This window comes from Denticeps clupeoides, chromosome 12 (genome assembly GCF_900700375.1).
Source record: "Denticeps clupeoides chromosome 12, fDenClu1.1, whole genome shotgun sequence".
In the NCBI taxonomy this organism is placed as follows: Eukaryota; Metazoa; Chordata; class Actinopteri; order Clupeiformes; family Denticipitidae; genus Denticeps; species Denticeps clupeoides.
In genome coordinates, this window is record NC_041718.1 from 21056698 (window position 1) to 21078510 (window position 21813).

Genomic DNA, 21813 nt, shown 5'->3' on the forward strand with positions numbered 1-21813 from the left:
GATTATACAGGATTAATAATATATTTACTGAAGAACGTTGTTGATCGCGGTTGTTTGAAGGGTTTACAGTTTCTCTGTATGAACATGTTCAGAGTGCCTATTTAATACTTTCTGTTAAAATACTTCAAAAAGGTCAACTTTGCAGAAAAATCCTACAGCAGTTGCCTAAATCCAATCATAAAGAAAATCTTTCTTTTTCTATTCAGGAGTGCATTGTTCTTGCTTGTCTGGAATTACATTCTGCTGTAACCATTCACACCCAGACAACACAAGCAGGACATTTAGGTCACAAAGGTTTGGGGATTAAAGTCATTCAAAAAGTTCATTTATTTTACTCGGTTTAATTGAAACAAGACAGAATAAAACAAACTTGCTTTTTTAACATATTAAACCATCGAGCAGAATGTGGGGACAGTGGTGGCCTAGTGACTAAGGAAGTGGCCCCATAATCAGAAGGTTGCCGCCTGTCATGGCTGCCCACTGCTCGCTCAGGGTGATGGTTAAATGCAGAGGACAAATTTCACTGTGTGCACCGTGTGCTGTGATGCTGTATATCACAAGTTCCCTTCACTTTGTATAAATCTGCAAGAAATAATAAAATATGTCAGAATAGTTGGGGAAGTGACCATGGCGTGTAATGTAGTCGGGCGAAACGGCAGGCCGCGGGACCCAGGGGACGCGCGGCCGTAAAGAGGACAGAGGAGCATGTGTCTGTTTCAGAGGGGACGATAAAAAAAAAGAAAAAAACTCGACCAAGGCACACAATGTGTGACAGTCACTACCATACACAGCGGCTGGGAGCGAGGGAAGGGAGGAGAGGGAGAGGGGGAGCTTATCCCAGGTCCTCCAGCATCGAGCAGCGAACTCCGGCGTCCCTCACCTGACCTGGACGGACTCGGCAGGTGTCCGACCTTCTTGGGGTTTTTCGTGGAGAACAACATGTTGACCTAAGTCTTCTCTCAGCCCCGGGCAGGATGTGGATCGGTGAGTTTCATCCTCATCTCTTTTTAATTACCTGTCTTTGGAAGAGAATTCATCATTTCCTTCTCTTTCATCTTCTGCTTCTTCTCAGAAGGAGACGTCTGCCATTACAGACATTCATGGTGAGGAGAACCTGTCCATCGGACCACAGTGACCAGTGCCAGGCACCTCTTGTGGATGATGAAGGTAATCTTGCTTTTATTGTTGGCTTTCCATGGGTTTCAGAAGAGATACCTTCTGACCACTTTCCTTCAGAAGAGAGATCCTGGACTGTAGGCAGCGTTTCGAATGACACCTGCAGGACGGGACAGTCAGCGATGTCCCATGTGAAGTCCCACTGGTTACAGAGAGTCGTAAACCCTCCTGCCCAGGAGCACTTTGATCTCAAGGTGACTGTGGGTCGTTGTCAACCCTCCCTCTCTGCCCTTGGACAGAAAATCATGTTGTTGTCCCAAAACAAAAGAAAAAAGGACAGAAGGACAGTTTTCAGAAACAATATTTGTAAATGCTCCACTTTTGCAGCGGGAGAAAGGAGGACGCACTTACATAACACTTATTACGGGTTTTAAAGGCGCACGACACCACGGCTGCCGCCGTTCCTTTAAATATTCATGGGGTTGTGTGCTTTTATCCTCTTAGGTGGCCAGACCCCTGAATCCACGCTATAAAGACACTTCCTGCTCTTACTTAGGCCGCCTCTTTTGGAATATTTTGCAGAATATGATGGATGTGTGTATGATGAATTGCTAAAATTCCCTGCTTTTCCATGTTTCTGTACCAGGAATGCATTCAGGTGGCCCTGAACCATTAAACGAGAGACGGAACGGTGGCGGAACGCTGAATGATGGAGAATGCTGGGTCAGGTCCGATGCGCAGTCTTGTGACCAACCACTCCGTGCCAAACGCCACGTCCGGCCTATGGGGACCCACAAGACACACGCCCCCGAACATGGAGGTGGTCACCAGTCCCCAGTCCCAGATTAAGGACCTGGTTGGCCTCTTCTGCATGGTGACGCTGAACCTCGCCGCCCTGCTGGGCAACACGGGCGTGATGGTGGCCATTGCCCGGGCGCCACACATGAAGAAGTTCGCCTTCGTGTGTCACCTGTGTGCGGTGGACCTGCTGTGCGCCGTCCTGCTGATGCCGCTGGGCATCGTCTCCAGCTCCCCGTTTTTCAGCACCGTGGTCTTTACTGTGCTGGAGTGCCAAGTCTACATCTTCCTCAATGTGTTCCTCATCTGCGCGTCCATACTGACCATCACAGCCATTAGCGTGGAGCGCTACTACTACATCGTCCACCCCATGCGCTACGAGGTCAAGATGACCCTCCACCTGGTCATCGGGGTCATGGTCTTCATCTGGGTTAAGTCCATTCTGCTGGCACTAGTCACCCTGTTTGGTTGGCCGGCCTATGGGAACCAGAGCTCGATAGCGGCGTCCCACTGTTCCCTCCACTGGTCCCACAGTCGCCTCAGGAAGGTGTTTGCCGTCCTCTTCAGCGTGGTATGCTTCCTGGTGCCTGCTGTGGTCATCTTTGCCGTGTACTGCAACGTCTACAAGGTGGCACGGACTGCAGCGATGCAGCGGGTCCCGATGCCCACGTGGGCGGCCAACCCTGCCAAACACCGCTCCGACTCCATCAACAGCCAGACCACCATCATCACCACGAGCCGCAACCTGCCTCAGCGCCTGTCCCCGGAGCGGGTGTTCGGGGGCAGGAAGGCTGCGGTGACCCTGGTCGTCATAGTCGGCCAGTTCTTGCTCTGCTGGCTGCCGTACTTTACTTTCCACCTGCACCTGTCGCTCACCGCGCCCCCCCCAGAGCCCCGGGGACGTCGAGGAGGCCGTCACCTGGCTGGCGTACTCCTCCTTCGCCGTGAACCCGTTCTTCTACGGCCTGCTGAACAGACAGATCCGAGAGGAGCTGGTGAAGCTTCGCCGTTGCTGGGCGGGCCGCCCGGCGGAGGTGGGCGCCTCCAGCCACGAGGCGTCCATCCACGAGAACTTCCTGCAGTTCCTGCAGAGGACCAGCAGCGCGGCGGGGACTCGCTCCAGCCCCCGGAACACGCTGGACCAGGGCGTACGAATCCCCGGACAGATTCCGGAGGAGTTCGGCTGAACCGAGACCTCCAACCTGCATGTGGTTCTGTCGTCATTTTCCTGACAGTTATTCGATCTGTTTAATGCTGGCTAACTTCACATTTTATAACGTGGAATATTCCATCATCATAACACGTTCGTCGTACTTTCGCTTTTTAGGAAAGGCTCATTTTCATTTGCCAGTAAAATTAACAGTATTGTGCATGAAAGATGTTGAAACACAACAAAACTTATTTATTATGTATTATGTATTATGTACAGACAATAAAAACCGTTTATCCACAAGACTCTCCGCTGTCCTGCTAATATGACCCAGCCCTGTTGCCGTGGAGACTCCACGAGGCAGGAACTCACTTAGCAACAAGGTGGCCCGAGTGCCGCCCCCACCGGACACTCGCCGCCGTTGTGCGGTGTCACGTATCGCCGTGTCAGCGCTGCCGATCAAAGGTTTGGTGCGGGGACGGTCTAACCAATGTCCATTACAGGACCTGCACCCTGCAATCCTATAGATTTCCCCCATGACCTGCGTAATGAGTGAAGGACAGAGAGGAGCCCCTGGCTGTGACCCTGGATTTGCTTCTACGGTCTTTCGAGTGCCGTTGAATATATGAAAGTTTGACGGTTTTCAGAAACCACCTGTGGCGCCTCATTCACGACCTGGGACTAATCTCGCGACCGACGTGACCTCCAGAATTCTAGCGAGTGGGCTTGAAAATGGAGAATTGAACTGGGGGCCGGGTTCAGGAGGGACTGCCTGTGTCATATGAGTATTCACTGACTTGAGTGTCCCTTTCACAATCAAAACAGCGGTGGGCAGAAATAGCGACTGAATGGGCAGCGGACCCTGGGACGAAGATTAAAGGCGAATGATTAAAGAGTCTGAAGGGCCGGGGGGGGAACGGGGACAGAACGCTGCGAGTAAGAGAGCGGTGGAACATCCGACCGAACACCATTCCTGCGAAACCCCAGAAACAGCTGGACGGGCAGGTGTGATTGGCAGGACACTACGCTCAAATCCACTTACCCCGGCGGGACGTGGAGGATCCATCATGTAATTGGTGGATTGTGGTTTTATCTGGGCTGCATCTGTCCACTTCCTGCTACCGTTGTGTTAATAGTGTTCTCTACATATTAAAAATACATCACACTGTCCCCATCCCCGGTCAGTCCCCTGAACTTTGGTCTGTTTCCATCAGTGGACGCATTCGATATGTGTCACATGGGCAGTTGTCCAGGGCAACATCACAGGCATTTGCGCATATATATATAAAAATATATATTAGAGGTGGGCATAGATTAATTTTCTTAATCTAGATTAATCTCACTGTAATCTTGGAATTAATCTACATTAATCTAGATTAAAATGGCTCATTTGAATTCTGACAAAGGCATTCAGAATATGTGTGCTACCCAAATAATGACTAAAAGTAAGTCTTTGAGAACGGGTTTCTCAAGCCAGGTGGCGCATTAGACCAGGGGCTCATCTCCTGTTTCCCAAATGCATCACAAACTGCTTGAGAAAGCTGTTCTACTATGATAATTGGTGATGAAAATAAATTAAATTCAATAAGATGTACTTGTGTACGTTTGATGTGGTAATTTCACAAGACTCGTTCTCGCCCCCTACAGTGCAATTCGGCTAGGTATACATCCGCACTAAAATATCAAGGTGAAAGTCATGTAGTGTAGCGGTTCTTCTTCTGCATTGTGTAACTTTTTGATTTTCTTTCTTGAACCACAAATGATGAGCTGACACCCAAGAGATTTTCTGTGCAAAGTGTATTCTGTACAAGGCAAGGTCGCGTCAGAGCATCGCGTCTTTCTGCACCTCTCTCTACAATATACAGTATTAAAAGAACATAAAAAAATATTCACACAAAATAACACAAAAAACCCACAAAATATTCCTAATATGTACATAAATTAAAATGAAAGAAATAACTTTTTGCACACAAACCCCACGCACCTCTCACAACTCACGCCATGTGTCCAAGAGACCTGAACCGGGTCTCAAAAACAAAATAAAAGTCTTTAGAAAATAAGAAAATAAAAGAAGAAAGAAGAAATATACCATTTAACTCCGGCACAATAGCTTGCGTAGTATAGACCCAGCTCCCAACACAACTTTGTGAATAGATTAAGGGCGATATTTTTTTTATCGCCCGATAAGAGTCTCACGTTAACGCAGCATGTTAACGCCGATAACGGCCCACCACTAATATATATATATATCTCTCCATGTAGTCTGACACAGAAAATTACAACTTGACCCCGGCGGCTAAATTCAAATGCAACCAGTCAGATATTTGATAAATGTTACATTGTAACATTTTCTCAACAGTTATGTCATTTTGTCATGGGCCATGGCCCGCGGCAGCGTCTTAAGTGAAGTGATTGTCACTTGTGATACACAGCAGCACAGCACACAGCGCACACAGTGAAATTTGTCCTCTGTATTTAACCATCACCTATGTATTTAACGTCTGCATGCACCATGCACCATCTGGAGAAAAAGCACCATGAAAAGTTAGATAAGTAAATACAAGATCGTTGAATTGTCATCATTGTGAAACACCGCAGCGCAGCACAGGGTGTCATGGTGAAACGTGTCCTCTGAGTTTAACCATCACCCTTGGTGAGCAGTGATGCAGCTGTGACAGGCGCCCGGGGAGCATTTACATTTACATTTACAGCATTTATCAGACGCCCTTATCCAGAGCGACTTACAATCAGTAGTTACAGGGACAGTCTCCCTGGAGCAACTCAGGGTTAAGTGTCTTGCTCAGGGACACAATGGTAGTAAGTGGGATTCAAACCCGGGTCTTCTGGTTCATAGGCGAGTGTGTTACCCACTAGGCTACTACCACCCGGGAGCAGTGTGTGGGGACGGTACCCTGATCAATTATATTGAGATATAACAATTTTTCTGTGGGCACAAGTTTAAGACAGTTATTTAATATTTATAAAGCTGACCCCTCAGAATCCAACTCGGCTAATATGATTCCAACTTCTTCTTTTTTGCTTTAAGGCCCAAACACGCCCATCTCTTTCCCTTGATGATGACAAAACGGTTATATGAGAGGATTGCTGAGAATGTTATTCTCCGTCAGGCCCCGTAACTATGACAAATCTGGTTTTAAATGAGACACATATAACAAAACAGACAACATGAATTTGAATTTTAACAAGTAATGACACTTTACAGCCTATCTGAGTAATGTGATGTCTATTCTGGCCCTAAACTACAAGCAGGCTAGGACATCCCCTGGTTTTCATGTCATTTGAACATTGAAAGGAAGCTTGTATTTGTAGATTCCATGATTCGCCCAGGTTACACGTATTGAGCTTCACCGCCATGCCCCCAGTTGTCGACCAGGGCAACTGGGCAAAATAAATTTTATTCAATTCAACGTTTTATGCATTGAATTGAATAGAATGTATTTTATTCAGCACAACTGCTGTAGAGATTGTGCAGGGGACCATATGAATAGATATTATATATTTATGATTATATACACAGTCTTAGCAGCCACTTTGCACATTCGTTTTTCCAATAACTGTTACTTGCAAGACACATTAGCACAATTTCAGGATTTTTTCATAATGTTTTTAACCGTTAGAAAAGGGCGAGTTAGAAGTTCTGGGGGGGAATTACAGACGCCAGAAGAGGATAAACAGAGGCTTTGCTCTGTGTTGTCTGAGGGGGATTAATTTTTCCCACCAGCGCGCTCAAAAAGCCCTTTCTGCAGAGACAGTCAAGGCTGAAACCAGATATAAATAGACGAGTGGAAGATGATCTGTTAATGGGTCCAAAGGTTGGAGAAAGCAGATTTTCCTAAAAGCACACGGCGAACGCGGGGGCCTGTACACATGGGCAGGGAAAACTGTCACCAAAGCAGGTATTTTCTCAGCACAGCAGAGGCGTTCGCCCACCAGGTGGTTCGGCCGACCTTTCCTGTAATTTTGGATTTTTCAGATGCAACATTTAGATGTCACTGCCGTCATAGAGCATGCACTGTTTTCTGCATGTTTCTCTTAGTCAGGAAGGTCTAATGACACTCGTTTATCTCATAACAATACTTGCACACTGCGTTTTATCCAGCAAATCTCAAATGCAAAATGAATGCAGCAGGTTTGACTCATTAAAATAATTCTGCTGCGTGCCACGTTCTTCATGGCAAATGTTGATCCTCAAAAGCGCTCATGTCTCAGGATGGCCAGCAGGAGGCACCGTGGGGGAAACCATGTTGCAGGAAAGCCCACTCATTAAATCATTTGCCATTTTACTGATACCAACTTGGTATCGATATTGATACTATCCAACTGAGAGTAAACGTGCTGGTAGAAATACCGCCAGGTCGCTCATCAACATGAATCAGCAGCGTCACAGAAAGGGGAGAAGCCCAAGGGCTGTCAGAACGGCAGACATTTACATTTACAGCATTTACCAGACGCCCTTATCCAGAGCGAGTCACAGTCAGTAGTTACAGGGACAGTCTCCCTGGAGCAACTTTTAGGTTAAGTGTCTTGCTCAGGGACAATGAACCAGACAATGCCCAAGTGCTCCATACTATCAAACCCTGCCTTTGCAATTGCGAGCTTAGGAGGAGGATCAAGGCGTCAAAAACTAGAGGACCGGTGGCGGTAATGTGGTGTTCCACTAACCACCAAGCGCATGAAGAGTATAAATATAAAAATCTGCATGTACACTACTGTAACACAACTCAATGCATAAACAATCTATTGCACTCAACAGTACTGTTGAAAACATGATCAGAGTGTGATCAAAGTTTTTTTAGTTACTTTATTCATACCACTGGGTGCCATCATGTCGCTTGAGCTGCATCGGGGCGGTAGTAGCCTTGTGGATAACACACATGCCTATGAACCAGAAGACCCAGGTTCAAATCCCACTTACATACCCTTGTGTCCCTTAGCAGGACACTTAACCCTGTGTGTCTCCAGGGGGGGGACTGTCCCTGTAACTACTGATTGTAAGTCGCTTTGGATAAGGACGTCTGATAAATGCCGTAAATGTAAAATGTAACATCACCTCATCCATATAACAAGGCTATATTGTCTCTGGCCAGGCACTGCGGGAAAAATGCCCTGGAATGGAGAATGCATCCTTGGAAGTCCTCCACTGGGACGTCAACACAGGCCAGCTCCATTGCCCTTAGGAGGTTCTCTCTAGTGTATCGTTGTCCGTCATAAACCTTCCATCTCCACTAAGAGAAGAACTCCTCTGATGGAGTTCTGATGGAAAATTAGTAAATGTGTTTAGATAACTGGTCATTTGTCTTTTAGCATTTGTGATTTCATTGTGAAACACTGCACAGCACACGGTGACACGGGAATAACCTTCTTATTCCTTAATCACTAGGCCAGCACTGCCACAAAAATAATAATATTCATACAAATAATGTGTATTGAAGATTACCGATTTTTATAATAATCATATTGTCATTTCCTGCTTCATCATTCATTTGCAAAAATGTAATCAAAATTTATATCCTAGAAAAGGAGGAGATCTTTACGATTTTGTAAAACAACTGGTAGGTGTTCACAGGTCAGATTAAAATAAGTTTGGTTAAGGTCCATGTAGTCAGGGCACTAAAGGAGTTGCTGCATGGTGAGGAGGTTTGGTGGTCCAGGACTTTTCCCAGTGAGGTACAGGAACCTGTCCTCTCCCAGTATCCGTATCCAGGTGTCCCGGTCCTTTTCCAGCTCCTTTAGACATGTTAAGCTAGACTGGTGAGCAAACATTAGCGTGATGTCTAAGCTGATATATTCATGCAGTTTTTCAACTTCCACCCTATTTAAAGGGGGAAACTTGGAATGGTACCATAGCTATCCCAAGATTAATTTCAAAGGCCAGATCGGGTCACAACCACGGCACAGCATGTGGAGCAGGGCCCATAAATCCTGAACATCCACCATCACATACACCACATAGAGTTCATTTGGACAGTCTTTGCATATACCATCTCGCATAAATATATATAAGTTGTAGGGCTCCATCTTTTGTATCCTTTATATGAATCCCTAGATCATTTTGGTTTCCAAGATACCTTCGTCTGCTCTCGTATGAAAGTATAAGGTCGTTATTGGGGAAGATGTCCATTCGTTGCGATTCTCTTTCAGCAAATACACCAAGTAGTCATCATAACAATGTTTCATTGCTTCAGCCATGGCATTTTCAGCTGTGTAGCCCAAACGTTAGCGCAAAAGCTCCAGTCTCGCAAAAGACTCTCTTTCTTTTAAAGTTTCTCTAAATGATTCCATTTGGAAGTTGAAATTTCTTTCTTTCTTTTTTTTATTTGCTTAAATAGATGAGTTAATTTAACATTAATAAATACTCCCACATGGCGAAGTTCTTTTTAAAGGTGGGTTAAAGGTGCACCAAGTTGTCATTCCATGTTTCTTTTTTGTTTGGTGAATTCTTTTCTTTTTGCTTAATTAGATGAGTGTGAAGAAGTGATGGCTCCACCCAGGGATTATGGGTCGTGTGGCCCCTGGGCAAAACGTTTGCATTGTCTGGGATGGCTAGTTGCTACGTCACCATGCCACTTGTGGGTCCAAACTTGTGTGGTGTACCGTGTTGTAAAAGCAGAATGATGTTGACAAAATCTTTTGCCGCTTTTTACCTCCCCAACAAGGGAGGGCTTCGCAGTGACACGGGTGGAACCACGATGACATTGTTGCCAGACTTTTTTTCCGGACTATTTATTCGTATAGTGAACTTTATATTATACAGTCGGCATATCTCTATGCTATTTATTTTTTGCTGCTCTTATCTTGTACTGTCCACTTTTTGCTGTGACAATGTAAATCCTTTAACTCATCTTAAAGGATGTTTCTGGGGGAGGAGGGAAGGTGTATGGATGACATAACCCTCTTTTTGACAGATAACATTTACATTTAAGGCATTTGGCAGACGCCCTTATCCAGAGCGACTTACAACGTGCTTCCATGTTACCATGGATTTAGGGATCAATTCTGGTTCACTAGGACCCCCAACTATGAATACAATCTTTTTATTCACTCTGTTCTAGTTTCTATACAGAAGTCAGACAAGAAGAAGGTTACAAGTTCATCTAAATCTTCTCTAAAGAGGAAGGTCTTGAGCTGCCGTGTGAAGGTGCTCAGTGACCGAGCTGGAAGTTCATTCCACCACCGAGGGGCCAAGACGGAGAAGAGTCTAGATGAGCGTCTTCCTTTTACCTTCAGAGATGGAGGGACCAGGCGACCAGTACAGAAGGCTCGGAGTATACGAGGTGCAGTGCGAGGTGTAATAAGGGCTGTGAGGTAGGATGGTGCTACTCCATGTTTGGCTTTGATAACAGAGGAACAGATAACAGATCCATACAAGAAGGGTTATCACTTGGGCATTTGGTGTAAAGGTAAATGTCGAAAAAAGTTTAATTATACACAAGCAATGGACAAAAAAACATCTAAATCTTAACGATAAAAAAGTCTTAATGAAGTCAGAAAGTCTTAGTGAACTTCCTCCCATTAACACAGGGTTCTGCAGGTACTGTTATCAAAGGTGGTTGGACCGTCTTAGAACTTGCATCAAAGATTTCAGGTTTTTGAAAACCTTGGGACCTTGATAGTTTAATGTTGCTAAATATGACAGATGGATCTTAAAGCTCAGAAACATAAAACATCGAGATTCAGAGTGAAATGCTGAAAAGTTTTATTGGCATTTGGAATTTGATGGCACGTTTGATGGCGCAGACCGTTTTGCGTGCATGGCCTTGTCTCTTTTGTCACCTCAGCATCTGACACATTTCCTGTGTTCTATTGTATGTAAAGTTTGTGGGTGAACACATACAATGAATTTGATTCCAGTCAACGGTGTCTCTCAAGTGCAAAAGACAATTTACAAAATAATAAAAAATTATATACTCAAAAATAGAAAGATTACAGATTAGTAAAATAATCACCAAAATGCCTCCATTGTTTCATTCAGGAGACTATATAATGTCATAGGCATTAAGTCCTAGAAAAGGATGAGCAGTTTAGGGTTTTTGAGCGTGATAGGTAGTTTTGTACCGGTTGCATTTAACTTCCTTTTGTTAAATTCCCTGTAGTCAGGACACTAAAGGAGTTTCTGCATGGTGATGAGGTTTGGTGGTCCAGGACTTTTCCCAGTGAGGTACCGGAACCTGTCCTCTCCCAGTATCCGTATCCATATGTTCCGTTTCTCTTCCAGACCCTTCATGCATGATAAGCGAGACTGGTGAGTGAACATTAGCGTGATGTCCAAGCAGGCATATTCATAACAGTTATTACAGTTCGAATCAGGGAAACCAGCATGCACCCAATAGTTCCATATCTATCCCAGGATTAATTTCAAGGGCCAGATTGGGTCACAACCATCACACAGCATGTGGAGAAGGGTCCACACGTCCAGCATGTCTAACATCACAAACACTACTTAGAGTTCGTTTGGACAATCTTTGCATTTACCGTTCTCCATAAGTGAAAATATGGCGTAGGGGTCCATCTCTTCTATCCTTTGTAGAAATGCCTTCACAATGTGGGTCTCCAGACTGCCTTCAGCCGCACTCTTGAAAGTAGAACATCACACACGGGCCAAGCAAAAGATGCCGATGCTTGTCCAGCAAATACACAAAATAATCATCGTGTCTGTATTCAATTGCATCAAACATGGCATCTTCAGGTAGGTACAGTAAATATGAGTGTAAATCCTATAGTTGCGCAAAAGAACCTCTGTTCCTTGTTTCTCTAAAGTTCTCTAGTTCCATTTTCATTATCTTTCAGTAAAATATTTTTTTACTTCCCAGCATGTCAGACCTCTGCGCTTCCTTCCCCCGTAAGTCTGTAGTCGTGACAATATTGCTCTAGGAGTATTGTAACTTCTTTATTATTGCTCTATGAGGAGTATTTTAACTTCTTTATTATTGCTATTGGAGGAGTATTTTAACTTCTTTATTATTTCTCTAGGAGGAGTATTTTAACTTCTTTAATATTGCTATAGGAGGAGTATTTTAACTTCTTTATTATTTCTCTAGGAGGAGTATTTTAACTTCTTTAATATTGCTATTGGAGGAGTATTTTAACTTCTTTATTATTTCTCTAGGAGGAGTATTTTAACTTCTTTATTATTTCTCTAGGAGGAGTATTTTAACTTCTTTAATATTGCTCTAGGAGGAGTATTTTAACTTCTTTATTATTTCTCTAGGAGGAGTATTTTAACTTCTTTAATATTGCTATTGGAGGAGTATTTTAACTTCTTTATTATTTCTCTAGGAGGAGTATTTTAACTTCTTTATTATTTCTCTAGGAGGAGTATTTTAACTTCTTTATTATTGCTCTAGGAGGAGTATTTTAACTTCTTTAATATTGCTATTGGAGGAGTATTTTAACTTCTTTATTATTTCTCTAGGAGGAGTATTTTAACTTCTTTATTATTGCTCTAGGAGGAGTATTTTAACTTCTTTATTATTTCTCTAGGAGGAGTATTTTAACTTCTTTAATATTGCTATTGGAGGAGTATTTTAACTTCTTTATTATTGCTCTAGGAGGAGTATTTTAACTTCTTTATTATTGCTATTGGAGGAGTATTTTAACTTCTTTATTATTTCTCTAGGAGGAGTATTTTAACTTCTTTAATATTGCTCTAGGAGGAGTATTTTAACTTCTTTATTATTTCTCTAGGAGGAGTATTTTAACTTCTTTAATATTGCTATTGGAGGAGTATTTTAACTTCTTTATTATTTCTCTAGGAGGAGTATTTTAACTTCTTTAATATTGCTATTGGAGGAGTATTTTAACTTCTTTATTATTTCTCTAGGAGGAGTATTTTAACTTCTTTATTATTTCTCTAGGAGGAGTATTTTAACTTCTTTATTATTTCTCTAGGAGGAGTATTTTAACTTCTTTATTATTTCTCTAGGAGGAGTATTTTAACTTCTTTAATATTGCTATTGGAGGAGTATTTTAACTTCTTTATTATTTCTCTAGGAGGAGTATTTTAACTTCTTTAATATTGCTCTAGGAGGAGTACACTGCTAAAAGTCTAACATGCAGTTGTTCATTCAATCTAATAACTACTATTCCAAACAGAATAAAATTATTGATTTGATAGTCAAACTCATTCTTTTTGTATTCTAAAACATCACTTTTGATTTGTATGGAACTAATTATCCGTTCCAATGACACAACACATTTTCTTTTATTTCTCTCAAAACGTATATTTGTTTTCATGTTCACCAAGTAATATTTTTAATTTGAGTGGAATTCCATTTGCACTTGAACGCAACCACGAACAGTCCGATCACTTCTGCAAGGCTGGACGGGAGCATCGTGTCACATCGCCGATGGATTTCATCCAAAAGTAAATGTAAGTAAAAAAAAGTGAGTTACCAAAAATTTTTGTAATTTGTGTTGCCAAAATTGCAAAGAAATAGTCCCGTTTAAGCTGTGTCACCAGCCTCCACCAAAGCTAGCCATCTAGCTGACACAATCCGACCGGCGACGTTCGAGCTGGTAAACATATTAACCGGCAACGGTATGACAGTCGGTAATGCAAGTTGATCAAAAGCCCTCACTAGCTACATCCAGGGCGAAACAAATATTGTTAAAGGATCAAGCTACTGGCTACCTAGCGTTGCCACATGTATCCGCAGTGCACACAGCTAGCTAGCTAGCATCGGTTATGTTACATTCGTAGTTAAACGAGCTCTGCTACACACTCTGAGCATCGTTTGAAATTGCGCTTAAGCTTGCGTGCGATATATATATATATAACATTTGAAAAAAAACGAACTCATATATATATATATATATATATATATAGAGAGAGAGTGTGTGTGTGTGTGTGTGTGTGTGTGTGTGTGTGTGTGTCTTGCGCTATACAGAGCACGAAAGAGAATTGTTAATGCGCATGATTTAGAGACGGAAACGCCAGCATATAAATGACATGAATAACATAAGACTATTTTTGAAAAATTGACTTTCAGGAGTATTGTATTAGTTACATCAGTTGTGTGGGTTAGTAAAAGTAACCAACCAGACTATAGTGTAACTACTGAAAGGGATAGTTAGCCAAAAGTCACCCATTATCTACTTAGCTAAAAGAACTACATAATGAAACCACCAATCATCGTTATTGCTCACCTGTATTGGTCACCTTTATTGCTCAGCTTTCCACAGAGTATGAGTTTTTTATTTTTAAATTTTTGGTGTATGAAGTTATTTAATGAAAAAAATGTATTGTGCACTGTCTGCTCCTGTACAGATCAATGTGCTCGTGTGTATTTAAGTAGCCTGTAGTTCTGACAGGCTCCTAGCCAGCATTTTAAGAGAGAGAGAACCTCATTGGCACTTAGTGCACTTTTCCAAGTGGTACTATAGCCATTTAAGCATGTATTTAGACTTAGTACCATGTGCGTTTGTACTGGTTAATTTGCTTGGAAGGCAATCAATTTTTTATTTGTCTTGCATATAAATATGCATTTATATATTTGTCTTAAGTTTATATCTGTGTTGAAAACAACAAAGACCATTTTTGATAACAAATGTTTATTTTAAAGGGAGACTTCAGTTGCCATTAGGTGATACAAATGTAGTTTTTTTACATTGTATGGGCACTGTGTATTAAAATGTTTAGAAACAATAAACAATTTTGAAATAATCTGTTGACCAGTCTTGTTTTTTTTTAAAGAAAATGCTAATTATTTTTGAGGTACAGTAAAATTAAAAAGTGAAAAATATAGTTTTAATATATCTAAATAAATTAACTGGTGACAAATAAACATTAATTCATGTTGAATGTAAAAACATTAGGTTGGGTCAATTTCAAAATATTAGTTTGGTCCAATAACTACAATATAGTTGTATGTGAAGAAATTTATTTGGATCAAGTAAAAAAATTAAGGTTCGGTCAAGTGCAGTAATATGATTTACATCAATATAAAATAATCAAGTCATCTTAAGTGATTCAATTTAGTTTCTCTAAAGTCAAATATTTTAGATGTGAAAATGGGACATCAATTATTTTAGTTTTAGCACAGTTATTCTTTTTACAGTGTATTTTAACTTCTTTATTATTGCTCTAGGAGGAGTATTTTAACTTCTTTAATATTGCTCTAGGAGGAGTATTTTAACTTCTTTATTATTGCTATTGGAGGAGTATTTTAACTTCTTTATTATTTCTCTAGGAGGAGTATTTTAACTTCTTTATTATTGCTCTAGGAGGAGTATTTTAACTTCTTTAATATTGCTATTGGAGGAGTATTTTAATTTCTTTATTATTGCTATTGGAGGAGTATTTTAACTTCTTTATTATTTCTCTAGGAGGAGTATTTTAACTTCTTTAATATTGCTATTGGAGGAGTATTTTAACTTCTTTATTATTTCTCTAGGAGGAGTATTTTAACTTCTTTATTATTGCTCTAGGAGGAGTATTTTAACTTCTTTAATATTGCTATTGGAGGAGTATTTTAATTTCTTTATTATTGCTATTGGAGGAGTATTTTAACTTCTTTATTATTGCTCTAGGAGGAGTATTTTAACTTCTTTATTATTTCTCTAGGAGAAATATTTTAACTTCTTTAATATTGCTCTAGGAGGAGTTTTTTTTTACTTTTTAAATATTGCTATATTTTATTTGTAACTTTTTTAAAACTTTCCTCGGAACAGGACAGTCATCGTTTCCACCGCTTGTTTGGTCACGTGTTCCGCTTCTGAAACCTGATTGGCTGCGCTGTGTTCAAAAGTGACATGTAACGTTCCAGATTTACCAGATGTAAATTTGCTTGTATGTGATTTATTGTATATTATTTCGCCCAAAACAGTAAAGCAGCATCAATAATATCTTTTAGATGTATCATTATACCCCATTTATATGAACTATGTTTGTATTTTACTGTCAGTATGTCAGATGTTGGGATAATTTAGTTTCTATTTGCTGGCCACATCCTGAATCCCGGTCCACACACTCAGATGTGTTGCGGTTAATGAAGGCCGATATGAGAGTCCACTGGAACATTCCAGAAGGGGCGTGGTCACTTCTGCACAATGTCCCACCCGGGTGTGAACAACCAGGCCCCTGCATGGAGACAAGTGAACCCAGGACAGAATCCTCTGCTTCCATGTCTTATCTTCCTCGGTGAGAGGACACACCTGGACACCAGCATCAAGCTGGAAAGCATGGGAGATCACACCAAAACAGTCCTGTGGGTGCAGCCAGAGCAAGTGGCAGAGGGGACAGTGGAGGGGACAGAGGACCCTCCGCATCAAGGCACCATTTCTAACCGTGACCCCAAGGGAATGAACAAGTGCTTGAAGGTAAATTAATTTGATTCTTCATGAACTGCTAAAGCAGAAAGCAGAGGGTGAGACAGAAATGTTCTGCCCTCTAGTGGACATGCTACACAGTTTATTTTTTATTTTAATTCATACTTTTATACTTTCATCATGGCACTGTTATTCGTTCATTTCTTTTACAGATTAGCGTGTATTTCACCGTACAGTTTTCTGAAATGATGATAAAGATATTTTATTCTGTATTTGTGCAACATTGACTGTACATGACATCATATTTATAATATAATTTACATTTACAGCATTTTACCAGACGTCCTTCAGCGCCTTACAGCCAGTAGTGACGGGGACAGTCCCCCTGGACGGAGAGTGCCACCCGTATAGTGAACCTGTGAAGGGTGTATATTTATATATATGTGATGTCGGAGACGTGAAGGAGAGTGGTACGCATCGGCCACTGTGGTCACCAGACGGTCACCTTCGGTGGTGCGTCTGCACTCTGCGAGTGGTGCAGAAATAAGGCCACACCTCCTGAGTGGATAATAATGCTCCGGGTTATAAAGGTCACATCTGCTGTAGACCGGGTACCGGAACGGAGGGGCCTGCAGACCCGAATGCCACAGAAAACCTACGGGATCAGCACGAGACGTCGTTGTCCAGCTGGTATTGGTGCACGTGACCCCGTTATTGAGAGGTGCTGGGCTAGTACTCATCACCTCTGGTGCTTTTTGTTCCAGTACATTGTTTAAGAGAAATGCCCGACTGTAGGGCATTTATCATTGTATATCTCTGTAGTGTGAACGTTCCATAAATTTCACCCAAACGTGGACTATCTCTACGTGTTTTTGTGCGTAGTGTATATATGCTTTTTTTTTCATAATTATCTGTGTGACTATATTACTTTGCGATCACGTACGGTGGCGTGTCCTTGCCCCTTTTGCAAGGTCACCTTCGATGACGTGATCGCCGAGCCGCCGCCAGTGCGCAGCTTTGACAGGGTGTGGCTGTGGAGCCACGCCCTGTTCGAGGTGTCCAGGCTCTGGTTCTACCGCCTCGTGTGTCTGCTGCTGGCAGTGCCCGTCTCACTGCTCGCCGGGATCTTGTTGGCGCTGCTGAGCTGCCTTCATGTCTGGTAAGGCCCATTTGTAGAGACGTCAGATGGATAGCAGGGGACATGTCGATTATAAAGTGGAAAATCCGCATGGGACATAATAAAACGTCACCAGCAGCGTCTGTCTCCTCTCCAGGCTCATCACGCCCAGCGTGCAGCTGGCCTTCACCAACATGCACTGGGTGAAGGTGGCATGGGGCAGCGTGCTGGACATCACCGTCTCGCCCATCTGCAGGAGCGCGGGGACGTGCTGCGGGGCCACCAGCATCCGTCTAGCTCACTGTTAGTTCTCAACGCACACAGACAACCCCCGATGAAGAGAGGAGGAGAGAAGAAGGCGGGTCTGGGACTAGAAGGTGTTTCCTTGTTAATGCCAAACGCAACTTTTTTTTTTATTGCTAAGGACATCGGCTAAGTGTCCAGGTGATGAGTCTGATATGTTCATGGTGGAAGCACCACATTCCCCACCACAAGAAGCTCTGCTGAAAATGGTGGAGGAGTCTTTCCAAATGCGGCCTCGGCCAGAGAGGTCGGTTTTCTGAGTGACCAATCCGACCTGAGACCTCTGTCCTCGGACAATCTGGGGTCTCCAGCCATCACGTGTGGCTTTTATCTCTATTGATTTCTCGCTCGAGACTTCGCTTTTAGGATTGTTGCATTACTTGCTATCGCTCCCTTTATCCTAAAATTGCCTCTGAAATGGTGGCGCGCATCGTTGCGGCAGCGCTCCTCTCTCAGGTCTGTTTTATATGTAATAAAATATAAATTGCCTGACACCTGTGCACCATGTGCTGTGCTGCTGTGTATCACTTTACTTTCAGTAATATTCAGTGTCCAAATACCACTGCTGGGGTCTAGCGACCTAGAAGAACCTTGTACCTGGGGCAGTGGTGGCCTAGCAGGGCAGTGGTGGCCTAGCGGTTAAGGAAGCGGCCCCGTAATCAGAAGGTTGCCGGTTCGAATCCTGATCCTCCAAGGTGCCACTGAGGTGCCACCGAGCAAAGCACCGTCCCCACACACTGCTCCCCGGACGCCTGTCATGGCCGCCCACTGCTCACCAAGGGTGATGGTTAAATACAGAGGACTGTGATTTCACTGTGTGCACCGTGTGCTGTGCTGCTGTGTATCACATGTGACAATCACTTCACTTTACTTTCAGTAATATTCAGTGTCCACTGCTGGGGTCTAGCGCCCTCCGCTGGCTGGCTGCGGATTCCCTGCACATTCCCACGGGTTTCAATGACAAAACTAATAAACTAATAAAACTAATCTAAATAAACGTTTCATTGTACTGTCTCATGAGAATCAAATTCAAATTTTATTTTTCACATACAAAATACACGGTATGATCTGCAGTGAAATGCTTTGGCGACGGCTATAGACCACAGTATTGCAAATATTACAATGAAGACCAATATGCAAATATTGCAAACATAACCAAATATGACACTTTTATGTCTTTAACATAAAATATGTGTAACAGGGAGGTATAAAGTGAAAAAGTGAAAAAAATTGTGCAAGATCATTTTTCCTGAATGTTGGTGGAACAACAAAAAAGAATTTTGCTCATCATTTTGAAAATACATTTTTGCATAATGACTTTCATAAAATAAAGGGAGCCCTGACGACTGTGTAGAGTTTGATTCTATTTTATCAGCGGGTGGTAGTAGCCTGGGAGCACAGAGTCCCAGGTTCGAACCCCACTTACTACCATCGTGTCCCTGAGCAGGACACTGAACCCTGAGTGTCTCAGGGGGGGACTGTCCCCGTCACTACTGACTGTAAGGCGCTCTGGATAAGGGCGTCTGGTAAATGCTGTAAACTCGATGCCATTGATATAAACGGCAGCAGACCATTCAGACCATTCCTCCCGGACTTGGCCACGCCCCAACTTACGCTGGGCCGCAAGTATGTGTCTCATTAGTTGAGCGTTTGCCCCCTGGAATCTCACCTACGATCTGAGGGACCCTCGTGGACCCTCGGTTATTTCCACCTGATGTCATTTCACGGCGAGCGAATGAAGGGAACGTGTAATTTGGGGCAGGGCGGGGTGGTGAGTTCCATTCATACTCGTCGGCTGGTTAGTTTATCGCTATGTTTACACAAACACTTATTTAAAGGCGCAGAACATTCCGGATGCAATGGCGCCTAAATATAACTCCAATTCTGCCCGCCGTCCCTCCACCGTCCAACAGAAATTACAAATGCACAAATCCATTCCCTTTCCGTTCCATCCTTCGCCGCAGAACCCTGGCGGAGCAGATCAGATCTGCAGGACAGTTTACGGTCGCATATATCAGGTTTTACGGCGTAGAATGAAACCGCTCCTTCCGATTCGCTCCTCGCCTCCAGGACGCCTGTAAGCAGGTAACAGCGAGAGCTGCGGACATTTCCTTCAGTGCCTACAGGAGTCCGCTCATTAAGCCGGCTTTTCATTTAACCATACGGTTCTTCTTGTTGAAGTGATTGGCGGTTGCTGGGTTCCTGGGCCAATGGTGATGGCGCCCAAACACAATCATCTCCGAGTGGAAATTCATGCCACGGTGCAACCCTGCCTGCCCGACTCGACAGCGGGGTGTGAAATGTGACACGGCCCCAGGTCCCCCTTTAAGAGACGCTTCCAGTCATGGTGTGTGCCGAGGCCCTCCGGGGAGGGGGATCAAGCCCACTTTGGACTGGAGACGTCCCACAGCAGCTGTTCGCCGGCATTCCGGCCGTGTCGTCACTGCAGCTTGGCCGCTTCACTCTCCACACGCCGCACCCTGCTTCTCCTCGCCCGGCACACCTCTCCTCCCAGCCCAGGGCCCGCGGCCCCACCATGGCGGACCAGTACAACATCAGCGAGGAGAAGATCATGAAGGACAGCCTCACCAAGGAGATCGATCTGATCAACCGGGACCCCAAGCAGATCAACGAGGACGTGGTGAAGGTACGCGGGTTCCACGCCTCCTGCCGTTCGGTTTACCGGCACGCCATGGCCCCGAAATAGCCCCTGGGCCGGCTTCTGCTGCCGGAGGGGTTTATTTCTGGAGAGGAGTCAAAAGATTCCTGCTTTCCGGAGCTTTATTCTGCTGTTGAGGGATCCATGAATTCCGACAGCGTTTCTAATTTGGCCGTCTGGCTGTTGAATCCTGAAATATGATTTTATTTCAAATCTTCTACTCCAACCTTCTTCTACTCCAACCTTTCAGTGGTTTTCCACAGTCAGAGGTCTCATGGGTGTGTGCTTCTGAGGTGCAGCTATGGGATCCACAGCGGATCATGTTCATCGTGCCTACTGTACATGCCTTGATATTTCAGAAAGATGATCTGCCGAGGTGTACAGTAGCCACACCAACACCATCACCATCGTAGGGGTGGGTGTGGTGGTGCCGCACTGCCCCCTACTGAAATGCACGGTGGCTCTCATTCGGTTCTTTTTAAAGATCTCAACACATTTTCTAAAAATATTGGCTCTAGATCTGTGGATTTTCCAGAACGCTGCCACCGCGTCTAGTCACGTTAGATGGATCTGGAACTTGTGAGTGTGTGAAAGTGACCGTTGTCTTCTGCCATCAAAGGTGGACTTTGAAGACGTGATCGCGGAGCCAGACGGCACCCACAGTCTGGACGGTGTCTGGAAGGCCAGCTACACCACCTTCACCGTGTCCAAGTACTGGTGCTACCGCGTTCTGTCGGCCATCTTCGGCATTCCCGTGGCCCTGCTCTGGGGCTTCCTGTTCGCCTGCATCTCCTTCTGTCACATCTGGGCCGTCATGCCCTGCATCAAGAGCTACCTGATCGAGACACAGTGCCTCAGCCGCATCTACTCCCTCTGCGTCCACACCTTCTGCGACCCGCTGTTCGAGGCGCTCGGCAAGATCTTCAGCAGCGTCCGCGTGGCCCTCCGTAAAGAGGCCTAGCTCCTCCCACGCCGAGGAGCCCACCGAGGAGCCCTGCTCACACTTCACGGCGGTCCTCAGCGAGAACATGTTCTTCTGCTCTCAACTGGGACGTACAGAACATAAACAGCGCAGAACCATTTAATAGCAACCAGAAGTAGGGATTTTAGTTTTTGTATTTTCTCTTCCGAATGTTCCCAACATTCAGAATGTAGGAGCTTGAAAAGTTTTATACATTTACACTGTAATGTGTTATGACTTTGGGTATCTTTTTACCACGATCACACGTGCAAACACGAATTAAAACATTTCTTCAAGTTTGTTTTAGTGGGTGGTGACTGTAAACTCACACACACACACACACACACACAGTAAATGTTGCACATTTTTATTTGTTTGTAATAAATAAGAGATAGAGCTACATATTTTGAATGACTGTAATG

General features: G+C 43.7%; 3 protein-coding genes across 3 annotated transcripts; all 3 read left to right on the forward strand.

Annotated features, from left to right (window-relative positions):
- The first annotated feature begins 734 nt into the window (after positions 1 to 734).
- On the forward strand, positions 735 to 3209 carry LOC114801078 (probable G-protein coupled receptor). The gene is given in 4 exon segments (XM_028999036.1): positions 735 to 984; positions 1073 to 1167; positions 1763 to 2794; positions 2796 to 3209. Coding segments are annotated over 2 exon segments (1278 nt in total). The 5' UTR covers positions 735 to 984; positions 1073 to 1167; positions 1763 to 1822; the 3' UTR covers positions 3102 to 3209.
- A 12923-nt stretch (positions 3210 to 16132) lies between these two features.
- Positions 16133 to 17776, forward strand: LOC114801035 (caveolin-2-like). The gene is made up of 3 exons (XM_028998981.1): positions 16133 to 16402; positions 17323 to 17510; positions 17626 to 17776. The coding sequence occupies exons 1-3, from the start codon at positions 16133 to 16135 to the stop codon at positions 17774 to 17776; spliced, it is 609 nt and encodes a 202-aa protein (XP_028854814.1).
- Positions 17777 to 20188: 2412 nt separating this feature from the next.
- cav3 (caveolin 3) lies at positions 20189 to 21687 on the forward strand. Its single transcript, XM_028999067.1, has 2 exons — positions 20189 to 20418; positions 21050 to 21687. The coding sequence occupies exons 1-2, from the start codon at positions 20308 to 20310 to the stop codon at positions 21389 to 21391; spliced, it is 453 nt and encodes a 150-aa protein (XP_028854900.1). The 5' UTR covers positions 20189 to 20307; the 3' UTR covers positions 21392 to 21687.
- Positions 21688 to 21813: the final 126 nt, after the last annotated feature.